Source organism: Nomascus leucogenys, chromosome 4 (assembly GCF_006542625.1).
Source record: "Nomascus leucogenys isolate Asia chromosome 4, Asia_NLE_v1, whole genome shotgun sequence".
Lineage (NCBI taxonomy): Eukaryota > Metazoa > Chordata > Mammalia > Primates > Hylobatidae > Nomascus > Nomascus leucogenys.
Genome location: NC_044384.1, coordinates 99,155,920 through 99,176,048, shown reverse-complemented (window position 1 = coordinate 99,176,048; position 20,129 = coordinate 99,155,920). Strand labels below are relative to the sequence as shown.

At 41.4% G+C, this 20,129-nt stretch overlaps 1 protein-coding gene across 13 annotated transcripts in view; it reads right to left on the bottom strand.

The window, feature by feature from the left end:
- Window positions 1-20,129, bottom strand: part of PBRM1 (polybromo 1) — a 141,106-nt gene that overhangs the window by 37,891 nt on the left and 83,086 nt on the right. For 10 of the 13 annotated variants that reach the window (XM_012496530.2, XM_030811634.1, XM_030811641.1 and 7 more), the window contains 3 exons: window positions 6,817-7,002; window positions 4,758-4,915; window positions 3,505-3,768 (listed from right to left, as the gene is read on the bottom strand). In XM_012496530.2, the coding sequence (XP_012351984.1) occupies window positions 3,505-3,768; window positions 4,758-4,915; window positions 6,817-7,002 (608 nt within the window). The remainder of the gene's footprint in view (window positions 1-3,504; window positions 3,769-4,757; window positions 4,916-6,816; window positions 7,003-20,129) is intronic. The other 3 variants (XM_030811643.1, XM_030811642.1, XM_030811636.1) reach the window with 2 other exon arrangements.

Here is a 20,129-nt window from a genome sequence, read left to right as displayed (position 1 = left end):
CATCCTGGCTAACATGATGAAACGCCGTCTCTACTAAGAATACAAAAAATTAGACGGGCGTGGTGGTGGGCACCTGTAGTCCCAACTACTCAGGAGGCTGAGGCAGGAGAATGGTGTGAATCTGGGAGGTGGAGCTTGCAGTGAGCTGAGATCACGCCACTGCACTCCAGCCTTGGGGACAGAGCGAGACTCCATCTCAAAAAAAAAAAAAAAGACACCAATAGGGGTGGGGGCGGTGGCTCACACCTGTAATACCAGCACTTTGGGAGGCCGAGGCAGGCGGATTATCAGAGGTCAGGAGTTTGTGACCAGCCTGGCCAACATGGTGAAACCCTGTCTCTACTAAAAATACAAAAATTAGCTAGGTGTGGTGGTGCACACCTGCAATCCCAGCTACTCAGGAGGGTGAGGCAGCAGAATCACTTGAACCCAGGAGGCGGAGGTTGCAGTGAGCTGAGATCACGCCACCGCACTTCAGCCTGGGCAACAGTGAGACTCCATCTAAAAAACAAAAAAGACACCAATAGGAGAAAAGTGTGTGTGGTCTCATCCTGTACCAGGCTACACATATTATTAATCTTTTCAACTCTAGCCGTCCTGTTAGGTATTATACAAACTATTAGGTTAACTAATACATGTTTTTTTGCTGCCTTCTTTCTGTAAATTATCTGTTTGGGCCTCTGCTCATTTTTGTACTCCTACTTTCCCCCCTAGACCCTAAAGAGCTCTTTGTGTATTAGAAACAGTAGTCCCTAGACTGTTTTATTAACCTTGTATTTTCAACCATAAATCAATAAAATGATCAATGGTTTTATATAATGAACAGAAAATCCTCGTCTATTCCAAGTTTATTATTGAAAAAAATTATAGGTAAATAAATGACTGTTTTCTAAATTAAATAAAATTCTAAAAATTTTCTGTAGAGACAAGGTCTTGCTATGCTGCCCAGGGCCGTCTGAACTCCTGGCTTCAACTGATCCACTTGTCTTGGCATCCCAAAATGCTGGGATTACAGGCGTGTGACACTGTACTGGGTTTTAATTTTGTTTTTTAACTGTAGTTTTATAAAATGTAATACATCTGGCAGGGCAAAGCTCTAATTTTTAAATTAAAAAAAAAATCCCTCAGTTCACTGTCAAAGGGCAAAGCTCTCTTTCATACCCTTTCTTCCCCCTTCTTTTCTGGTGACTGTCACATATTTATTCTTAACAAGAATGCTAGAATAATTTTGTCAAGTTTCAAAAACAATCTATGCAAGTCTTTTATGTCCTTCAGTAAATTTTTTTCCTAGAGGTTCTATATATTCCTTGTTAAGGTTATTTCTTAAAGTATTTTGTTGTTAGTGTGAAATGGATATTTTCTTCCATAAGATTTTTCTAACAGTTGCTAAAGTGTATTCAACACTTTCACTTTACTTTCAAAAGTCTTATTAGTTTATATATGAAGACTATTCATTTACATATGGATTTTGAAATTTCAATTTGCTAAATTTTCTGTTTCCAAACCTTTTCAGTTAATTTCCCCCAATTATCTGCAAAAAAGTATTCTTCCTTCTTTTTTGAGATGGTCTTGCTCTGTTGACCAGGCTGGAGTGCAGTGGTGCAATCACAATTTACTGCAGCCTCTACCTCCTGGGCTCATGGGATACCCCCATCTCAGCTATCCAAGTAGTTGGGTCTACAGGCATGTGCTACCATGCCTGGCTAATTTTTGTACTTTTTGTAGAGATGGGGTTTCACCATGATTCCCAGGGTAGTCTCAAAATCCTGGACTCAATACCTGCCTTGGCCTCCCAAAGTTCTAGGATTACAGGTATGAGCCAACACGCCTGTCCTCTTGCTTCTTTATTGTCAATGTTTTTACTGCTTTTGTTTATCTAACTACATTGGCTAATTTCAGAAAAATATTAAGTAACACTAGAACAGTAAGCCCCTTTGTCCAGTGTGTAACTTTAAAAAGAAATTTGTTTTATAGGCTTTAGGCTTGAGACACAAATATGAATTAAAAAAAAATTACACTAGAAGAAATACCTATTGAAAGTCTTAAAAAAAATCAAGATGGGTTCTCCACCAAATAATTTTTCCTTTGATCTAATGGAATAATGAATGAAATTTAAAGATCTCCCTAACTTTGAACAATTCTTGCTTTCTTAGAATGAATTCTCACTTCTTGGTCATGTTGTTCTCAGAGAAGTAATTTGATTTCACTTACTTTCTTCCCCCAAGTAATTTTTGCGTCAATATACATGAATAAGACTGAGTTGCAGTTTTTTGTTTTTATTTTTCAGGTCGTGAAATCAAGATTATCCTGGCTTTGCAAAACAAACTGGAAATTTCTTGTTCTCCCTGCTCTGAAACAGCTTCAACAGTATAATAATCACAGGTCCCTTAAAGAAAAAGTCACCTATGGAACTGTCTGACCTCAGTACTCTTTGGGGTCAGTTCTATGATACTTTAAAAAATTTCCTCATGTTGTTGTACATTCTGTATTATATCTCTTCTTGATTCCATTTTGGTAATTTGTAATATCCTAGACAATTAGCCATTTTATTTAGGTTTTCAAATTTATTAGCAGAAATATACAGTCTTTACATTTCTTCCACATTTATTTATTTATTTATTTTTTGAGACAGAGTTTTGCTCTTGTTGCCCAGGCTGGACTGCAATAGCGTGATCTCGGCTCACTGCAACCTCCGCCTCCTGGGTTCAAGCGATTCTCCTGCCTCAGCTTCCCAAGTAGTTGGGATTACAGGCACCCACCACCTCACCTGGCTAATTTTTTGTATTTTTAGTAGAGACAGGGTTTCACCAAGTTGGCCAGGCTGGTCTTGAACTCCTGACCTCAGGTAATCCACCCACCTCGGCCTCCCAAAGTGCTGGGATTACAGGTGTGAGCCACCGTGCCCGGCCTTCTTCCACATTTTGTGTCGAAGTTTAACCCCTTTCTTTTCCCATTATTATATAGTTGGCAGTTTATCTAATTGGACTTGTCAAATAATTAGCTCTCAGATTTAAATTTTTTTTTTTTTTTTTTTGAGACAGTCTCACTCTGTTGCCCAGGCTGGAGTAGAGTGGCATGGTCTTGGCTCACTGCAGCCTCCGCCTCCCGGGTTCACGCCATTCTCCTGCCTCAGCCTCCCGGGTAGCTGGGATTACAGGCACGTACCACCACACCCAGCTAATTTTTGTATTTTTAGTAGAGATGGGGTTTCACCATGTTGGTCAGGCTGGTCTTGAACTCCTGACCTTGTGATCTGCCTGCCTTGGCCTTCCAAAATCCTGGGATTACAGGCGTGAACCAATGCGCCTGGCCTGATTTACTTTTAAATTATAATGTACAGTTTTGAAAGTATAAATTTCTTTCTGTTATAGTTTCCTTCTTTCTGTCTGGCTAAGGTTTTGTGTTTTTGCTCTTTTTCTAAGTTTGAATACTTTATTCACTTATTTTCTGGAATAGGTTTTTTGAGATGTAAAATTTTTTTCTGTGTGGCTATTATCTGCATACCTTTTCCAAGTTAAAATTGTCTTCAGCTCGACTGTCCTCTGAGTTGTCTGTATTCTTCTCATCATCACCTTTATCTGCATTTGCAAATACAGAGGCCACGCGAACCACAGGCAGAGGCACATCCCGAGGGACAAACCTAACTGAGCTGATGGGCATCGTCCACAGTTTAATTTTCTTAAAAGATTTGGTTTTGGCAGAATACCGTGATTCACAGACAAAAACATCCTCATCTCGGAAGTTTTCTGGGCATAACTTAAAGTATTCCTGGGGGGTGGGGAGGGCATAAGAATAAAACTAGTTAGGTGAATTTTCTGAAAACCAGTTAAAAAAAAAAAAAAAAAAAAAAAAAGCAAATAACCAACCAACCAAACAAAAGCTGAACTGACTAGACTTTCTGGCAGTTAACAAAAAATAATAAACGACCAGAGATTTAGAAGTATTTCTTTGGCTACAGAATGGACTTATTATACATACACCCTTTAAATTATAAAAACAAATAATTCCATTTAGCTTACAATTGCTCTTCGAAAACATATGAACATTTCATATAGCTATAATGTTCCTTAAAGCTTTGAAGAGGGCTCGTGTGTGTGTATCAGATACACAAAAGCACACATTATTACCTAAAAACCAAACTGAAAATTTGTAATGATTATCTTTCAAAAAACATCATACTTAAAAATTAGCCTGGCAGCCGGGCGCGGTGGCTCACGCTTGTAATCCCAGCACTTTGGGAGGCCGAGGCGGGCGGATCACGAGGTCAGGAGATCGAGACCACGGTGAAACCCCGTCTCTACTAAAAAATACAAAAAAAAAAAAAATTAGCCGGGCGCGGTGGCGGGCGCCTGTAGTCCCAGCTACTCGGAGAGGCTGAGGCAGGAGAATGGCGTGAACCCAGGAGGCAGAGCTTGCAGTGAGCCGAGATTGCGCCACTGCACTCCAGCCTGGGCGACAGAGCGAGACTCCGTCTCAAAAAAAAAAAAAAAAAAAAAAAAAAAAAAAAAAAATTAGCCTGGCAATATTAAAAACTTAACCTAACTGCATTATAGCCAAACAGTTTAAGCAGCAAGTGGTCTTTCACAACCAAGTTCAGGTTAATTTCTTCCCAAATCTTTACATATAGCTATATAGACACGGCTTAAAAAACAGTTTAAAACAGAGTTCCTAATTTTGTAAATATTGATTATTTTCTGTGTTTTAAAATTTTATTCCTAGGGAATAAGTGATACTTTGGGATTTAATGAGTTTCTTACCTTGACAAACATGACCACACACTTGCCTAGAATTTTACTAACTGGAACTTTGTTGTAATAGTCACTCTTAAAAACTTCTTTTTCTAGAAATTTTCGTGTAGCCAGGTGGAATGTTTCATTTGGTCGGTAAAACCAACAGCCATACAACCATTTTTCACCTCAAAAATGGGGGGTGGGGGAAGGGGAAGAGAAAGAGAATCATTGTTAACAGAAATCACTTTTTTTTTTTAAGAGTCTGGGTCTCACTATATTTGCCCAGGCTGGACTTGAATTCCTGGGCCAAAGTGGTCCTCCAACCTCAGCCTCCTGAGTAGCTGGGACTACAAGTATAAGTCACTGTGTCCAGCTCAGAAATCACACATTCTTTGCAAAATTAGGAAATACACCATCAATCCATTCTGCCATGATCTGAACCTAGCACTGTGCTTATTTTTACAGCTACAGTTTCTTAATATAATTATCCATAGGAGAAATAATACTCTAAAATAATAAAGTGTAATGAGGCCTAAAAAATGCATGCTACTTTTTCCCCCTCATATATACGTATATATATGTATACGTATATAGATATATATACACACACGTATATATATGTATATATATCCACCCTCAACCTCTTGGTCTCAAGTGATCCTCCTGCCTCAGCCTCTCAAGTTGCTGGGACCACAGCAAGTGCAACCACACCCTGCTAATTTTCTTATTTTTTCTAGAGAAGGGGTCTTGCCATGTTGCCCAGGCTCTTCTTCATATTAAAAGCCATATAAAATACATAATGAGGAGGACAGGTGATGAGACCTGCTCCACTCTGCTCTGGTTAGCACATACCTAGAGTTGTGCACTTTAGTAAGGGGATAGATATGCTACTGAAGGACATATTTAGCTCTCTGGTGAAGGAATACAAAAGTATTTCATGTGATAGGCAGCTCAAAGAACTGGATTTCCTGGATCACATTTCCACCAACTTTTGGCTTCATTAACTTCTTTTTTTTTTTTTGAGACGGAGTCTCGCTCTGTCACCCAGGCTGGAGTGCAGTGGTGCGATCTCGGCTCACTGCAAGCTCCGCCTCCTGGGTTCACGCCATTCTCCTGCCTCAGCCTCTCCGAGTAGCTGGGACTACAGGCGCCCGCCACCACGCCCGGCTAATTTTTTGTATTTTTTTTAGTAGAGCCGGGGTTTCACCGTGGTCTCGATCTCCTGACCTCGGGATCCGCCCGCCTCGGCCTCCCAAAGTGCTGGGATTACAAGCGTGAGCCACCGCGCCCGGCCTGGCTTCATTAACTTCTATGCATACTCCATGTCTCAATTTAAAGGCAACTGTTCTAGAAAGCCTTTTTGAAAACAAATGCTAAGCCAAGGCATGTCATTCTATAATAATTTCTTTTTTGATCATAATCTTCCTTACTGGAGTAGTTTTACGAGGGAAAATATCAGCTTTTTGTTCTTCTGAATCTATGTCACTCTACATAAAGTTTGGCTCAAAGTATGTTTTTAATAAGTATCAATTGAATGAACGAATCTCAACCAGACTTTAAGAAGTTTTTTTTTTTTTTTTTTTTTTTGAGACAAGAGTCTTACTCTGTCACCCAGGCTGGAGTGCAATGGCGTGATCTCGGCTCCCTTGCAAGCTCTGCCCCCTGGGTTCACGCCATTCTCCTGCCTCAGCCTCCAGAGTAGCTGGGACTACAGGTGCCCGCCACCACGCTCGGCTCATTTTTTGTATCTTTTTAGTAGAGACGGGGTTTCACTGTGTTAGCCAGGATGGTCTCGATCTCCTGACCTCGTGATCTGCCCGCCTCGGCTTCCCAAAGTGCTGGGATTACAGGCATGACCCACGGCGCCCGACCTAGAAGCTGTATTTCTTTTGACTCAACTATGACACTTGCCCAATAGGTCCTATGTTTTTCATATGATGGGTGTTTATTTACATTTATTGATATATTGAACAATTATTATGGAAAGGCTTAAGATGTCTGAGTTAAAATTTTCTTCCCTGAGGAGCAAGGAGAAGTCAAACAGTCATATCTCACTAAACTGTCCTTTGATTTAAAACAAACTTACCAGCTGAATCCTCCCACAGTCTTTCAATACAGACTATATGTGGTTGTAGGTTGGCCTCTGCAGGTTCCACATAGACGTAATCTCCAACATGGTACATGCTGTTTTTAAAGCTACAGTCCTGGCTGTATGTGCGATGTAAGCCTGAGAGGCCTGCAGTACCAGAGGAATCTTCACTCTTTTCAGCTTCTTAGGTAAAAAAATAAATAAATAAAGGAAAAAGGTACTCACCAAAGGGATGCTGAAGTCAGATGTAGGGTTCAAACAACACATACTAATAACACATTTAATAAATTTAATTCCATTTGCAACATGCGAAGGCAGGAATCAGCAATAGTATGATCTTCACATTCCTAATAGCCTCTACTCAAAACTGTATTTTTGAATTACAACCATCATTAATTTAAATGAATATATAACTATACAAAGGATGTAGAGAATAAAAACATCACCTTACTAATATATGATCATATGGCCGTTTTGGATAATATCGAAAGGCATAAAGAAGTACGTATGTTGTTTCAAATCGAGTAATTCTAAAGATAATCTCTGATATACTTCATCTCCACCTTAATGCTTCTCAATGTGTTTCATTTCACTAACAGTTATTACACGAATATGACACAATTAATGGTGTCTTAGAATTGAAGAAATATAGAATATGTGTTCTACAATATACTATAAACTATATATAGTATATATATTTAATATATCATGAACACTAGCTCTGAGAGGAAATGCTTTTCAAAATGACTTTTATTTTTATTTATTTATTTTTTTCGAGACGGAGTTTCGCTGTTGCCCAGGCTGGAGTGCAATGGCACAATCTCAGCTCATGCCAACCTCTGCCTCCCAGGTTCAAGCAATTCTCCTGCCTCAGCCTCCCAAGTAGCTGGGATTACAGGCATGCGCCACCACGCCTGACTAATTTTATATTTTTAGTAGAGATAGGGTTTCTCCATGTTGGTCAGGCTGGTCTCCATCTCTCGACCTCAGATCCACCTGCCTCAGCCTCCCAAAATGCTGGGATTATAGGCGTGAGCCACTGCGCCCAGACGACTTTTATTTTTGTTAAGTAAAACTTATTAGTTCCAGTACAGGCCGGTAGCAGTAGCTCATGCCTGTAATCCCAGCACTTTGGGAGGCCGAGGCGGGCAGATCACTTGAGGTCAAGAGTTCAAGGCCAGCCTGGCCAACATGGTGAAACCCCATCTCTACTAAAAATATTAAAAAATTAGCCGGCATGGTGGCAGGTGCCTGTAGTCCCAGCTACTTGGGAGGTTGAGACAGAAGAATCGCTTAAACCTAGGAGGTGAATGTTGTAGTGAGCCAAGATCACGCCACTGCACTCCAGCCTGGGTGACAGAGCAACACTGCGTCTCAAAAGAAAAAAAAAAAAAAGTTCCAGTACAAGCTATCATTTGCAAATATCATAGGGTTTTTATTGAGGATAAAGCTTTGCCCAAATCTTTGATTACTTCCTTAGGTTAATTTCCCATAAATGTAAGAGCTAATAATAAGCATTTTAAATGTTATTTATTTTATTGCGCCTGAAACATTAAATTTTTTTTTCTTTTTCTTTTTTTAGATGGAGTCTCACTCTGTCACCCAGTCTTGAACTCCTGACCTCAAGTGATGTGCCCGCCTTGGCCTCCTAAAGTGCTGGGATTACAAGCATGAGCCACCATGCCTGGCTATCTAAATTTTAAAATAGTTTTTCCAGTTCTGTGAAGAATGTCATTGGTAATTTGATAGGATTAGGATTGAATCTGTAAATTGCTTTGGGCAGTATGGCCATTTTAATAATACTGATTCTTCCTATCCATGAGCATGGAATGTTTTTCCATTGGCTTCTGTCATCTCTGATTTCTTTGGGCAGTGAGTAATTCTCATGGTAGGGATCTTTCACCTCCCTGGTTAGCTGTATTTCTAGGTATTTTATTCTTTTTGTGGCAATTGTAAATGACAATGCGTTCCTGATCTGGCTCTTGGCTTGGCTGCTATTGGTGCATAAGAACGATAGTAATTTTTGTACATTGATTGTGTATCCTGACACTTTGCTGAAGTTTATCAGCTGAAGGAGCTTTTGGGCTGAGACTATGGGTTTATTAGATACAGAATTATGTCATCTGCAAAGAGACGTAGTTTGACTTCCCCTCTTCCTATCTGAATGCCCTTTATTTCTCTCTTACCTGATTGCCCTGGCCAGGACTTCCAATACTATGCTGAATAGGAGTGGTGGGAGACAGCATTCTTGTCTTGTGTCAGTTTTCAAAGGGAATGTTTCCAGCTTTTGGTTATTTCAGTATGACGTTGGGTGGCTTTGTAATAGATGGCTCTTATTATTTAGAGGTATGTTCCTTTAATACCTAGTTTATCTAGAGTTTTTAACATGTCAAAAACCTTTTGAAATAATGTAGTTTTTGTCTTTAGTTTTTTTTTTTTTTTTTTTTTTTTGAGACGGAGTCTTGCTCTGTCACCCAGGCTGGAGTGCAGTGGCGCAATCTCGGCTCACTGCAAGCTCCACCTCCCGGGTTCCCGCCATTCTCCTGCCTCAGCCTCTCCGAGTAGCTGGGACTACAGGCGCCCGTCACCATGCCCGGCTAATTTTTTTTATTTTTAGTAGAGACGGGGTTTCACCGTGGTCTCGATCTCCTGACCTCGTGATCCACCCGCCTCGGCCTCCCAAAGTGCTGGGATTACAAGCGTGAGCCACCGCGCCCGGCCTTTTTTTTTTTTTTTTTTTTTTTGAGACGGAGTCTTGCTCTTGTCTCCCAGGCTGGAATGGCATGATCTCGGCTCACTGCAACCCCCGCCTCCCAAGTTCAAGCAATTCTCCTGCTTCAGCCTCCTGAGTAGCTGGGATTACAGGTGCCCATCACCATGCCCGGCTAATTTTTGTATTTTTAGTAGAGATGGGGTTTCACCATCTTGGCCAGCTGGTCTTGAACTCCTGACCTCGTGATCCACCCGCCTTGGCCTCCCAAGGTACTGGGATTACAGGTGTGAGCCACCGCACCAGGTTTTTTTTTTGTTTTAGACTTGAGACGGACTCTCGCTCTGTCGCCCAGGCTGGAGTGCAGTGGTGTGATCTTGGCTCACTGCAGTCTGCCTCCTGGGTTCAAGTGATTCTCCTGCCTCGGCCTCTCGAATAGCTAGGACTACAGATGTGCGCCACCACACCTGGCTAATTTTTGTATTCTTTGTAGAGACAGGGTTTCATCATGTTGGTTAGGCTCGTCTCGAACTCCTGACCTCAGGGATCCACCCACCTCGGCCTACCAAAGTGCTGGGATTACAGGCATGAGTCACCACACCCGGCTGTCTTTAGTTCTTTTTTATGTGATGAATCACATTTATTGATTTGCATATGCTGAACCAACCTTGCATCCCAGGAATAAAGCCTACTTGACCATGGTGGATTAGCTATTCGATATACTGCTGGATTTGGTTTGCTAGTTATTTTCTTAAGGATTTCTGCATTAATGAACATCAAGGATATTGGCCTAAAGTTTCTTCTGTTGTCTCTGCCAGGTTTTGGTATCAAGATGATGCTGGCCTCAAAGAATGAGTTGAGGAGGAGTCCCTCCTCCTCAGTTGGTTGCAACAGTTTCAGTAGAAATGGTACCAGCTCTTCTTTGTACATCTGGTAGAATTTGGCTGTGAATTCACCTGGTCCTGGGCCTTTCTTGGTTGCTAGGCTATATATTACTAACTCAATCTCAGAGCTTGTTATTGGTCTGTTCAGGGATTCAATTTCCTCCTGGCTTCAGTCTTGCGAGGGTGTATGTGTTCAGGAATTTATCCATTTCTTCTAGATTTTCTAGTTTGTGTGCATAGAGGTGTTCATAGTAGTATCTGCTGGTTATTTGTATTTCTGAGGGGTCAGTGGCAACACCCGCTTTGTTGTTTCTAATCGTGTTTACTTGGATTTTCTCTCTTCTTCATCAGTCTAGCTAGCGGTCCATCTTACTAACTTTTTCAAAAAACCAACTCCTAGATTTGTTAATCTTTTGAATGGTTTTTCCTGTCTCAGTCTCCTTCAGTTTTTAGCTCTGATTATTTCTTTTTTTCTGTTAGCTTTGGGATTGGTTTGCTCTTGCTTTCCTAGTTCTTTCTCCTACAAAGTTAGGTTGTTAATGTGAGATCTTTCTAGCTTTTTTTTTTTTTTTTTTTTTTTTAAACAAGAGTCTTGCTCTGTCACCCAGGCTGCAGTGCTGTGGCACAATCTCGGCTCACTGCCACCTCCACCTCCTGGGTTCAGGTGATTCTTGTGCCTCAGCCTTCCGAATAGCTGGGACTACAGGCACACACTGCCATACCCAGCTAAATTTTGCATTTTTAGTAGAGAAGAGGTTTTGCCATGTTGGCTAGGGTGGTCTCAAACTCCTAGCCTCAAGCAATCCACTCTCCTTGGTCTCCCAAAGTGCTTGGATTACAGGCATGCGCCACCGTGCCTGGCCACTGACCTACCTTTTTGATGTGGGTGTTTAGTGTGATAAATTTCCCTCTTAACACTGCCTTAGCTGTGTCCCAGACATTCTGGTATGTTGTGTCTTTGTTTTTGTTTGTTTCAAAGAACTTCTTGGTATCTACCTTAATTTCATTATTTACCCAAAAGTCATCCAGGAGTAGGTTGGTTAATTTCCATATAATTGTATGGTTCTGAGTGATTTTGTGTTGATTTCTATTGTGCTGTGGTCTAAGAGAGTGGCTGGTATAATTTTCCTTCTTTTGCATTTTCTGAGGATTATTTTATGTCCAATTGTGTGGTTGATATTAGGGTATGTGCCATGTGGTAATGAGAAGAATGCATATTCTGTTGATCTTTGGGTGGAGAGTTCTCTAAATGTCTATCAGGTACATTTGGCCCAGTGTTGTGTTCAGGTCTGGAATATCATTGTTAATTTTCTGCTCTGATGATCTGTCTAATACTGTCAGTTGGGTGTTAAAGTCTCCCAGTATTGTGTGGGAGTTTTAAGAGATGAGGTGAGGTCCTGCTGTGTTACCCAGGGTGGTCTTGAAGGCCTAGGCTCAAGCAATCCTCCTGCCTTGGCCTCTCACAGTGGCGGGATTACAGGCATGAGCCACTGTACCCAGTCCTTTTTCTTCTTTTATTGTGTGGGAGTGTAAGTCTCTCTGAAGGTCTCTAAGAACTTGCTTTATGAGTCTGGGTGCTCCTGTATTGTGTGCATATATTATTTAGGATAAGTCTTCTTGTTGAATTGAACCCTTTACCATTATGTAATGCCCTTGTCTTTTTTGGTCTTTGCTGGTTTAAAGTCTGTTTTGTCTGAAATGAGATTACAACCCTTGCTTTTTTCTGTTTTCTGTTTGCTTGGTAGATTTTTTTCCATGTCTTTATTTTGAGCTTATGGGTGTCATTATGGTTCTCATGGGATGAGAGATGGGTTTCTTGAAGACAGCATCCCATTAGATCTTGCTTATTTATCCAGCTTGCCACTGTTGTTTCTTTTAATTGGGGCATTTAGCCCATTTACATTCAAAGTCAGTATTGATATGTGTGGATCTGATCTTGTCATCGTGTTGTTAGCTGGAAGCAATCTTGTTTGTGTGGTTGCTTTATAGTGTCATTGGTCTATATACTTCAGTGTGTTTTTGTAGTGTCTGGTAACAGTCTTTCCTTTTCATATTTAGTGCTTCTTTTAGGAGCTACTGTAAGGCAGGTCTGGTGGTAACAAATTCCCTCAGCATCTGCTTGAGGAAAAAGGACTCTATTTCTCCTTTGCTTATGAAGCTTGGTTTGGCCGGATAGAAATTACTGGTTGGAATTTCTTTTCCTTAAGAATGTCGAATACAGGCCCCCAATCTCTTCTTGGCTTGCAGGGTTTGTGCTGACAGGTCCACAGTTAGTCTTCTGGGCTTTCCTTTGAAGGTGACCTGTCATTTTTTTCTTTCATTTTGACCTTGGAGAATCTGATGATTGTGTGTCTTGGAGATGATCTTGTGAAGTATTTTGTAGGGATTCTCTGAGTTTCCTGAATTGCAACGTTGGAGGAAAGAAGGCACTCTGGCTTTTGAGTTGTCAGTGTTCTTGTGCTGGTTCTTTCTCATCTTTGTGGGCTAATGTTCCTTCAATCTTTAAAGTTGCTGTCCTTTGGCTATTTTTTTTTTCATTCTTTTATCCTATTTGATGACCTTGGGTGTTTGATTGTGGTGTAACATGGGTTCAGTTGATGGGCTTAGTTTCTAGAGGATTTTAGGGGGCCCAGGCTCAGCTCAGGACTCCTGGACTGTGTGCCCCAACTCTGGGGGACTGGTATCAGGCCCTGGCTTTTGGATAAAAGCCATTTTAACTGGAGTGATATGATATCTCATTGTTTTTTCTGATGATCAGTGATGTTGAGCACCTTTTCATATACCTGTTTGCCATTTGTATGTCTCCTTTTGGGAAATGTATATTCAGGTCTTTTGCCCACTTTTTAATTGGATTATTACATTTTCTCTTAAGGAGTTGAGTTCCTCATACATTCTGGTTACTAATCCACTGCGAGATGGTTAGTTTGCAGATAGTTTTTTCCCACTCTGTGGGTTGTCCCCTCACTTTGTTTCCTTTGCTGTGCAGAGCCTTTTTAACTTGATGTAATCCCATTTATCTACTTTTGCTTTGGTTGCCTGTGCCTGTGGGGAATTAAGAAATTTTTGCCTAGTCCAGTTTTATTCTAGTAGTTTCATAGTTTCAGGTATTAGATTTAAGTCTTTAATCCATTTTGATTTTTGTACATGGCAAGAGACAGGTGGCTAATTTCATTACTCTGTATACTGATATCCAGTTTTCCCAGCACCATTTATTGAAGAGACTGTCCTTTCCCCAATGTATATTCTTGGCACTGTTGTCAAAAATGAGTTCACTGTAGATGTATGGATTTGTTTCTGGGTTCTCTACTCTTTTCCATTGGTATATATGTCTGTTTTTATGCCAGCACCATGCTGTTTCAGATACTATATAGCTCTATAATATAAATTGAAGTCGGGTAATGTGATTCCTCCAGTTTTCTTTTGGCTCAAAATAATTTTAGCTATTCTGAGTCTTTTATGGTTCCATATAAATTGTAGGATTGTGGCTGGGCATGGTGGCTCACGCCTGTAATCCCAGCACTTTGGTAGGCCGAGGCAGGCGGGTCACGAGGTCAAGAGATCGAGACCATCCTGGCCAACATGGTGAAACCCTGTCTCTACTAAAAATATAAAAATTAGCTGGGCTTGGTGGTGCGCGCCTGTAGTCCCAGCTACTCGGGGGGCTGAGGCAGGAGAATCGCTTGAACCCAGGAGGCAGAGGTTGCAGTGAGCCGAGATTGTGCCACTGCACTCCAGCCTGGTGACAGAGTGAGACTCTGTCTCAAAAAAAAAAAAAAAAAAAAAAAAGAAATGTATCCTGCAGGCATACTACCTGGCTACTGTTGCTGATTATTCAGGGCCCAAGGGCTCTTTAGTCAGCAGGTGATGAATTCTACCAAGACTGGGTCCCTCTCTTCAAGGCAGTGTATTCCCTTCTGGCTCAGGGGCATGTCTAGAAATGCTGCATGGGAGCTAGGGCCTGGAATGGGTGCCTCAGGACTCTGCCCAGTGCCTTATCCTACTGTGGCTGAGCTGGTATCTAAGCTGCAGACAAAGACCTCTTTACTCTTCCCTCTCCTCTCCTCAAGTGGAAGGAAGAAGTCTTTTTCAGAGCTGCCCAGGGTTGGGGAGGGGTGGTGCAAGTACTCCCCTGCTTACCCTGCTGGTGTCTCACATGCCATGTGCCCCCTAAGTCCACTGGCTCTGAGCCCAGTACAGCACTAGGACTTGCCTAATAGTTGTAGTCCTTGTGGCCTACACTTCCCTTCAAGTTTATTTAGGACCCCGGAACCCTTTAGCACACAGTGGCAAGGCTTGCTGGAACTCAAGTTCTGACAATTGTCCAGTCCATTGGGCTGGACAATTCCCTTCTGATGAGGGCTGGCCTGAATGTTTCCTCTGTGGGCATTGGCTGAGTTCTAATGCAAATCCCGCAATCACTGTGCTCTAACTCCTGCAAGCACAAAGATTCTCTGTGCCACACAGCTGATGCTGGGGTATGGGAGAAGGGTGGTGCCAGCAATTCAAGACTGTGTTTTCTACCCTCTTTCAGTGATATGAAGTTAAAACTAGGTACTGTGATTGTTTACCTGATTTTTGGTTCTTATGAAGGTGCTTTGTGTGTAGATAGTTGTTAAATTTGGTGTTCCTGTGGGGAGGACAATTCGTGGAGGCTTCTATTCGGCCATCTTGCTCTATCTCCTAATTCTCCTAATTCTTGGTATTATATACATAATTTTTAAAAGTTCTGCCAATTTTGGTGAAAACTGTTATCTAGCAATTGATTAATCAAGTGAATCCCTGTGTTATACACAGCAGATCTATAAGGTTCTTGAGAATTTTATACCAGCAGTAACACTATCAGTTTACTGAAAGGGACCGAGAGATTAGAATTTTTTTGTTTGTTTTTTTACAGACAGGGTTAAACCAGGTTTCAGGGTACTGGCACCATCACAGCTCACTACAACCCTGAACTCCTGGGCTCAAGTGATCCAGCGATCCTCCCATCTTAGTCTCGTGTGGTGGCACATGCCTGTAGTTCCAGCTACTCGGGAGAGTCTCACTGTGTCGCCCAGGCTGGAGTGCAGTGGCGCAATCTCGGCTCACTGCAACCTCTGCCACCCGGGTTCAAGCAATTCTCTTGCCTCAGCCTCCCGAGTAGCTGGGACTATAGGCATGTACCACCACACCCGGCTAATTTTTGTATTTTTAGTCGAGACAGGGTTTCACCATGTTGGTCAGGCTGGTCTCGAACTCCTGACCTCAGATGATCTACCCACTTTAGCCTTCCAAAGTGCTGGGATTACAGCTTGAGCCACTGCGCCCTGCCAGTTATCTTTTTCTTCCTTTTATTTCTGTTGTTGTTCTACTTCTGGGAGACTTCTTCAACTTTATATTCTAGTATTTCTCTGAATGGAAAACAACTTCATATGTCGTTCACACACCACATAATTCACCTACCTAAAGTTCAACAGTTTTTGGTATATTACATTATTAGTTTTTAATAATTGTAGTAAAACATATAATACAAAACAGTTATCATTCTGACCACTTTTAAGTGTACCATTCAGTGGCAATAATTTAGTGTTGTGCAACCATAACCACAAACTATTTCCAAAACTTTTTCATTATCCCAAACAGAAACTTTAATCATTAAACAATAATTACCCATTTCTCCACTCTGCAACCTGGCCCCTAGCAACCTCTATTCCACTTTCTGTCCCTATGAATTTGCCAATTCTATATACTTCAAAAAAGTATAATCATACAATATTTGTCCTTTTCAGTTTGGCTTACTTCACTTATCATAAGGTTTTCAATGTTCATTTACATAGCATGAATAAGGATGTCATTCCTTTTTATGGTGGAATAATATTCCATTGTATGAATATACCACTTTTTGGGCTTTTGTTATTTTTCATTGACATATGATAATCATGTGGCTCGTGTCTGCAATCCCAGCACTTTCGAATCTGAGGAGAGAGGATCCCTTGAGCCCAGGAGTTTGAAACCAGCCTGGGCAACACAGCAAGATCTCATCTCTACAAGTAATTTAAAAAATTAGGCCAGGTGCAGTGGCTCACGCCTGTAATCCTAGCACTTTGGGAGGTGGAAGCAGGCAGATCACCTGAGGTCAGGAGTTAGAGACCAGCCTGGCCAACATGGTGAAGCCCCTTCTCTACTAAAAATACGAAAATCAGCTGGGTGTGGTGGCGCACGCCTGTAATCCCAGCTACTCAGGAGGCTGAGGCAGGAGAATCGCTGGAACCTGGGAAGCAGAGGTTGCAGTGAGCTGAGATCACACCGCTGCACTCCAGCCTTAGCAACAGAGCAAGACTACATCTCAAACAAACAAAACAAACAAACAAAAAATTAGGCGGGTGTGGCACATGCCTCTAGTCTCAACTACTCAGGAGACTGAGGCAAGAGACTCGCTTGAGCTCAGGAGGTTGAGGGTGTAGTGAGCCATGATCGTGCCACTGCACTCTAGCCTGGATGACAGAATGAGATGCCATCACACACACAAAAAATTGCACATATTTATGGAGTACAGTGTGATATTTCGATAACATGGATACAACATATAACAATCAAATCAGGGTAATTAGCATATTAATAATCTCAAGCATTTATGACTTCTTTATGTTGAGAAGACTCAAAATCCACTCTTCTAGTTATTTGAAAATATAAAATAAATTGTTAATTATAGTCAGTCTGTAGTACTATTGAACACTAGTAACTTATTCTTCCTATCTAACTATAAACATATAGATGGTCAATATGCATATGATAAAATGCTCAACATAACTATAAACTTCAGGGAAATGCAAATCAAATTAAAAAAAAATTTTTACTGTTGGCCAGGCATGGTGGCTCACGCCTGTAATCCCAGCACTTTGGGCAGCCGAGGTGGGTGGATCACAAGGTCAGGAGATCGAGACCATCCTGGCTAACACAGTGAAACCCTGTCTCTACCAAAAATACCAAAAAAAAAAAAAAAAAAAAAAAAAAAAAAAAAAAAAAAAAAAATTAGCCAAGTGTGGTGGTGGGCGCGCCTGTAATCCCGACTACTTGGGAGGCTGAGGCAGGAGAATGGTGTGAACCCAGGAGGTGGAGCTTGCAGTGAACCGAGATCACGCCACTGCACTCCAGCCTGGGTGACAGAGCAAGACTCCATCTCAAAAAAAAAAAAAAAAAAAAAAAAAAAAAATTTTTAACTGTCAATCTCACTTGCATATGAAAATATTTTTTATAAAAACACTAACATTTCATGGATGTATTATTTTTAAATACATTTTAAAATTGTGATAAAAAATCTATAACAAAATCTGCCATTTAAACCAATGTAAAGTGTGCATTTCAGTGATATTAATTACAATCACAATTTTTGTTTTTTCATTGATATATAATATTATAAATATTTATGGGGGACATGTGACACTTTGTTGCATTTATAGAATGTGTAATGATCAAGTCAGCGTATTTGGGGTAACCATCCTTTCTATGTGTTGGGAACATTTTAAGTTCTCTCTTTTTATCTATTTGGGGACCTTTGACTCTTCTGTAGCTGGATGTCTGAATTTCTTGATACACTTGGAAAGTTTTCATTCATTATTTCACTAAACAGGTTTTTCAACCTTTTTAAATTTCCTCTTTACCTTCAGGAATACTGAAAATTTGAGAATTTGGTCACTTTATGGTGTCCCTTATGTTACCAAGCTTTGCTCATTCATTTTTATTTTTCTTTGAATGAGTTATCACTATTTCAAAAGACCTGTCATCAATTCCTGAAATTATTTTTTCTGCTTGATATAGTCTGTTCTTAAAGCTTTCAAATATCTTCTGTATTTCATTCAATAAATTCTTCAGTTCCAGAATTTTTTAGTTCTTTTCCATGATATCTATTTGATAAAGTTGTCATTCACATCCTGAATTGTTTTTCTGATTTCTTTGTAATGTTTCTAAGAATTCTCTTGTATCAAACTTTGAATTATTTTCCTGGAATCTGATAAATTACTGTTTGTTTTTGAGATGGAGTCTTGCTCTGTCCCAGGCTGGAGTGCAATGGTGCGATCTTGGCTCACTACAACCTCCACCTCCTGGGTTAAAGGTATTCTTCTGCCTCAGCCTTCCGAGTAGTTGGGACTACAAGTGCGCGCCACCACGCCTGGCTAATTTTTGTATTTTTAGTGGAGACAGGGTTTCACCATGTTGGCCAGGCTGGTCTTGAACTCCTGACCTCATGATCTGCTGGCCTTGGTCTCCCAAAGTGCTGGGATTACAGTCATGAGCCACCGCACCCAGCCAATAAATTACTTTTCGACTGAAATCTATTGCTAGAGAATTACTGGGTTCTTTTGGAGGTGTAATATTTCCTTGCTTTTTCTTGATTCCTGTGTCCTTATATTGATATTATATGTGTGTCTGGTATAACAGTCACTTCTTCCAATGTTCTGAATTTACTTTCGTAGAAGAGGCCTGAAGATCTATCTGTGGTGTTGGTTGGGCAGGATACTTTGGTTTTGAATCTGGGTGTGTACAGTAGTGTAATCTCTGTACGATTCCTTCTACTGTAAACAGTATCAGTGGTATCCATGACTTAATAAGTGGCTTCGGGCAGCAACCCCCAATGTTTTTGGCACCAGGGACCAGTTTCGTGGAAGATAATTTTTCCACAGACAGGGATGGGGTTTGTGGGGGTAAGGGATGAGGGTTGGGTGGGATGGTTTCAGGATGAAACTGTTCCATCTCAGATCATCAGGCATTAGAGTTTCATAAGCAGTGCACAGCCTAGATCCCTCACATACACAGTCCACGAGAGGGTTCATGCTCCTATGAGAATCTAATGCCACCATTGATCTAACAGGAAGAGGAGCTCAGGGGGTAATGTTCGCTTGCCTGCCACTCACCGACTCCTGTGGAGCCCAGTTCCTAACTAATGTGGGGGGTGGGGAGGAGGTGGGTGCCCCTGGCTTGGGGTGCAGTTGACAGTGGAGGCTGTGGTAAAGTACTGCTGGGGACTGGGCTGTCAAGTGGGCCACGCTTTGGGCCCCAGAGTGGTGTATACTGGCACTGGTGTTAACCAGTCCAGGAAGGCCAATTCTTGGGATTCCAGCTGGCTTGCTGGAGTGCCAGGAATGGCAGCAGTGGATCGAGCAGGTGGGTGGGTTCCCGAGCCCTTGGGCAGTGGATGTGGCAAGGGTGAAAGCAGTAGCAGTGCTGGGACAACTCTCTGGGACCCAAGTGTTCTGCACCAGTGCTGGCAATGGCTATGATGGGTGGGCTAGTACCCGGACCGACAGGTAACACATGAAGATGGGTGCCAGTTGTGGTGGTAGTGACAGATTGAGTGGCCCTGACCCCACATGCTGGGAAAAGTGCTCAGGTATCACTAATTGTCAATTGGGCTGGACAATCCCCAGGCCCCTGGATGGAATGTGCAGATAATTACATGTATGTGATCAATCAGTTGCTGCTTTCAAGATTTTCATCAGTTTGATGATGATGTATCTAAATGGGGCTCTCTTTGTGATTATCTTACTTGAAATTCTTGGAGCTGTAGGTTAATGTTTTTCATCAATTTGAGAGGTTTTCAGCATTATGTCTTCAAATCTTTTTTTCCCCCTTTCTCTTCTCTCCTCTGGAGCTCCCACTATAGGTCTACAAGGAAACTTGACACTAGGGGTTGCTCCTCCTTTCTATAGCCAATGACTTAAGTGAAGGTTGTACTTAACTAC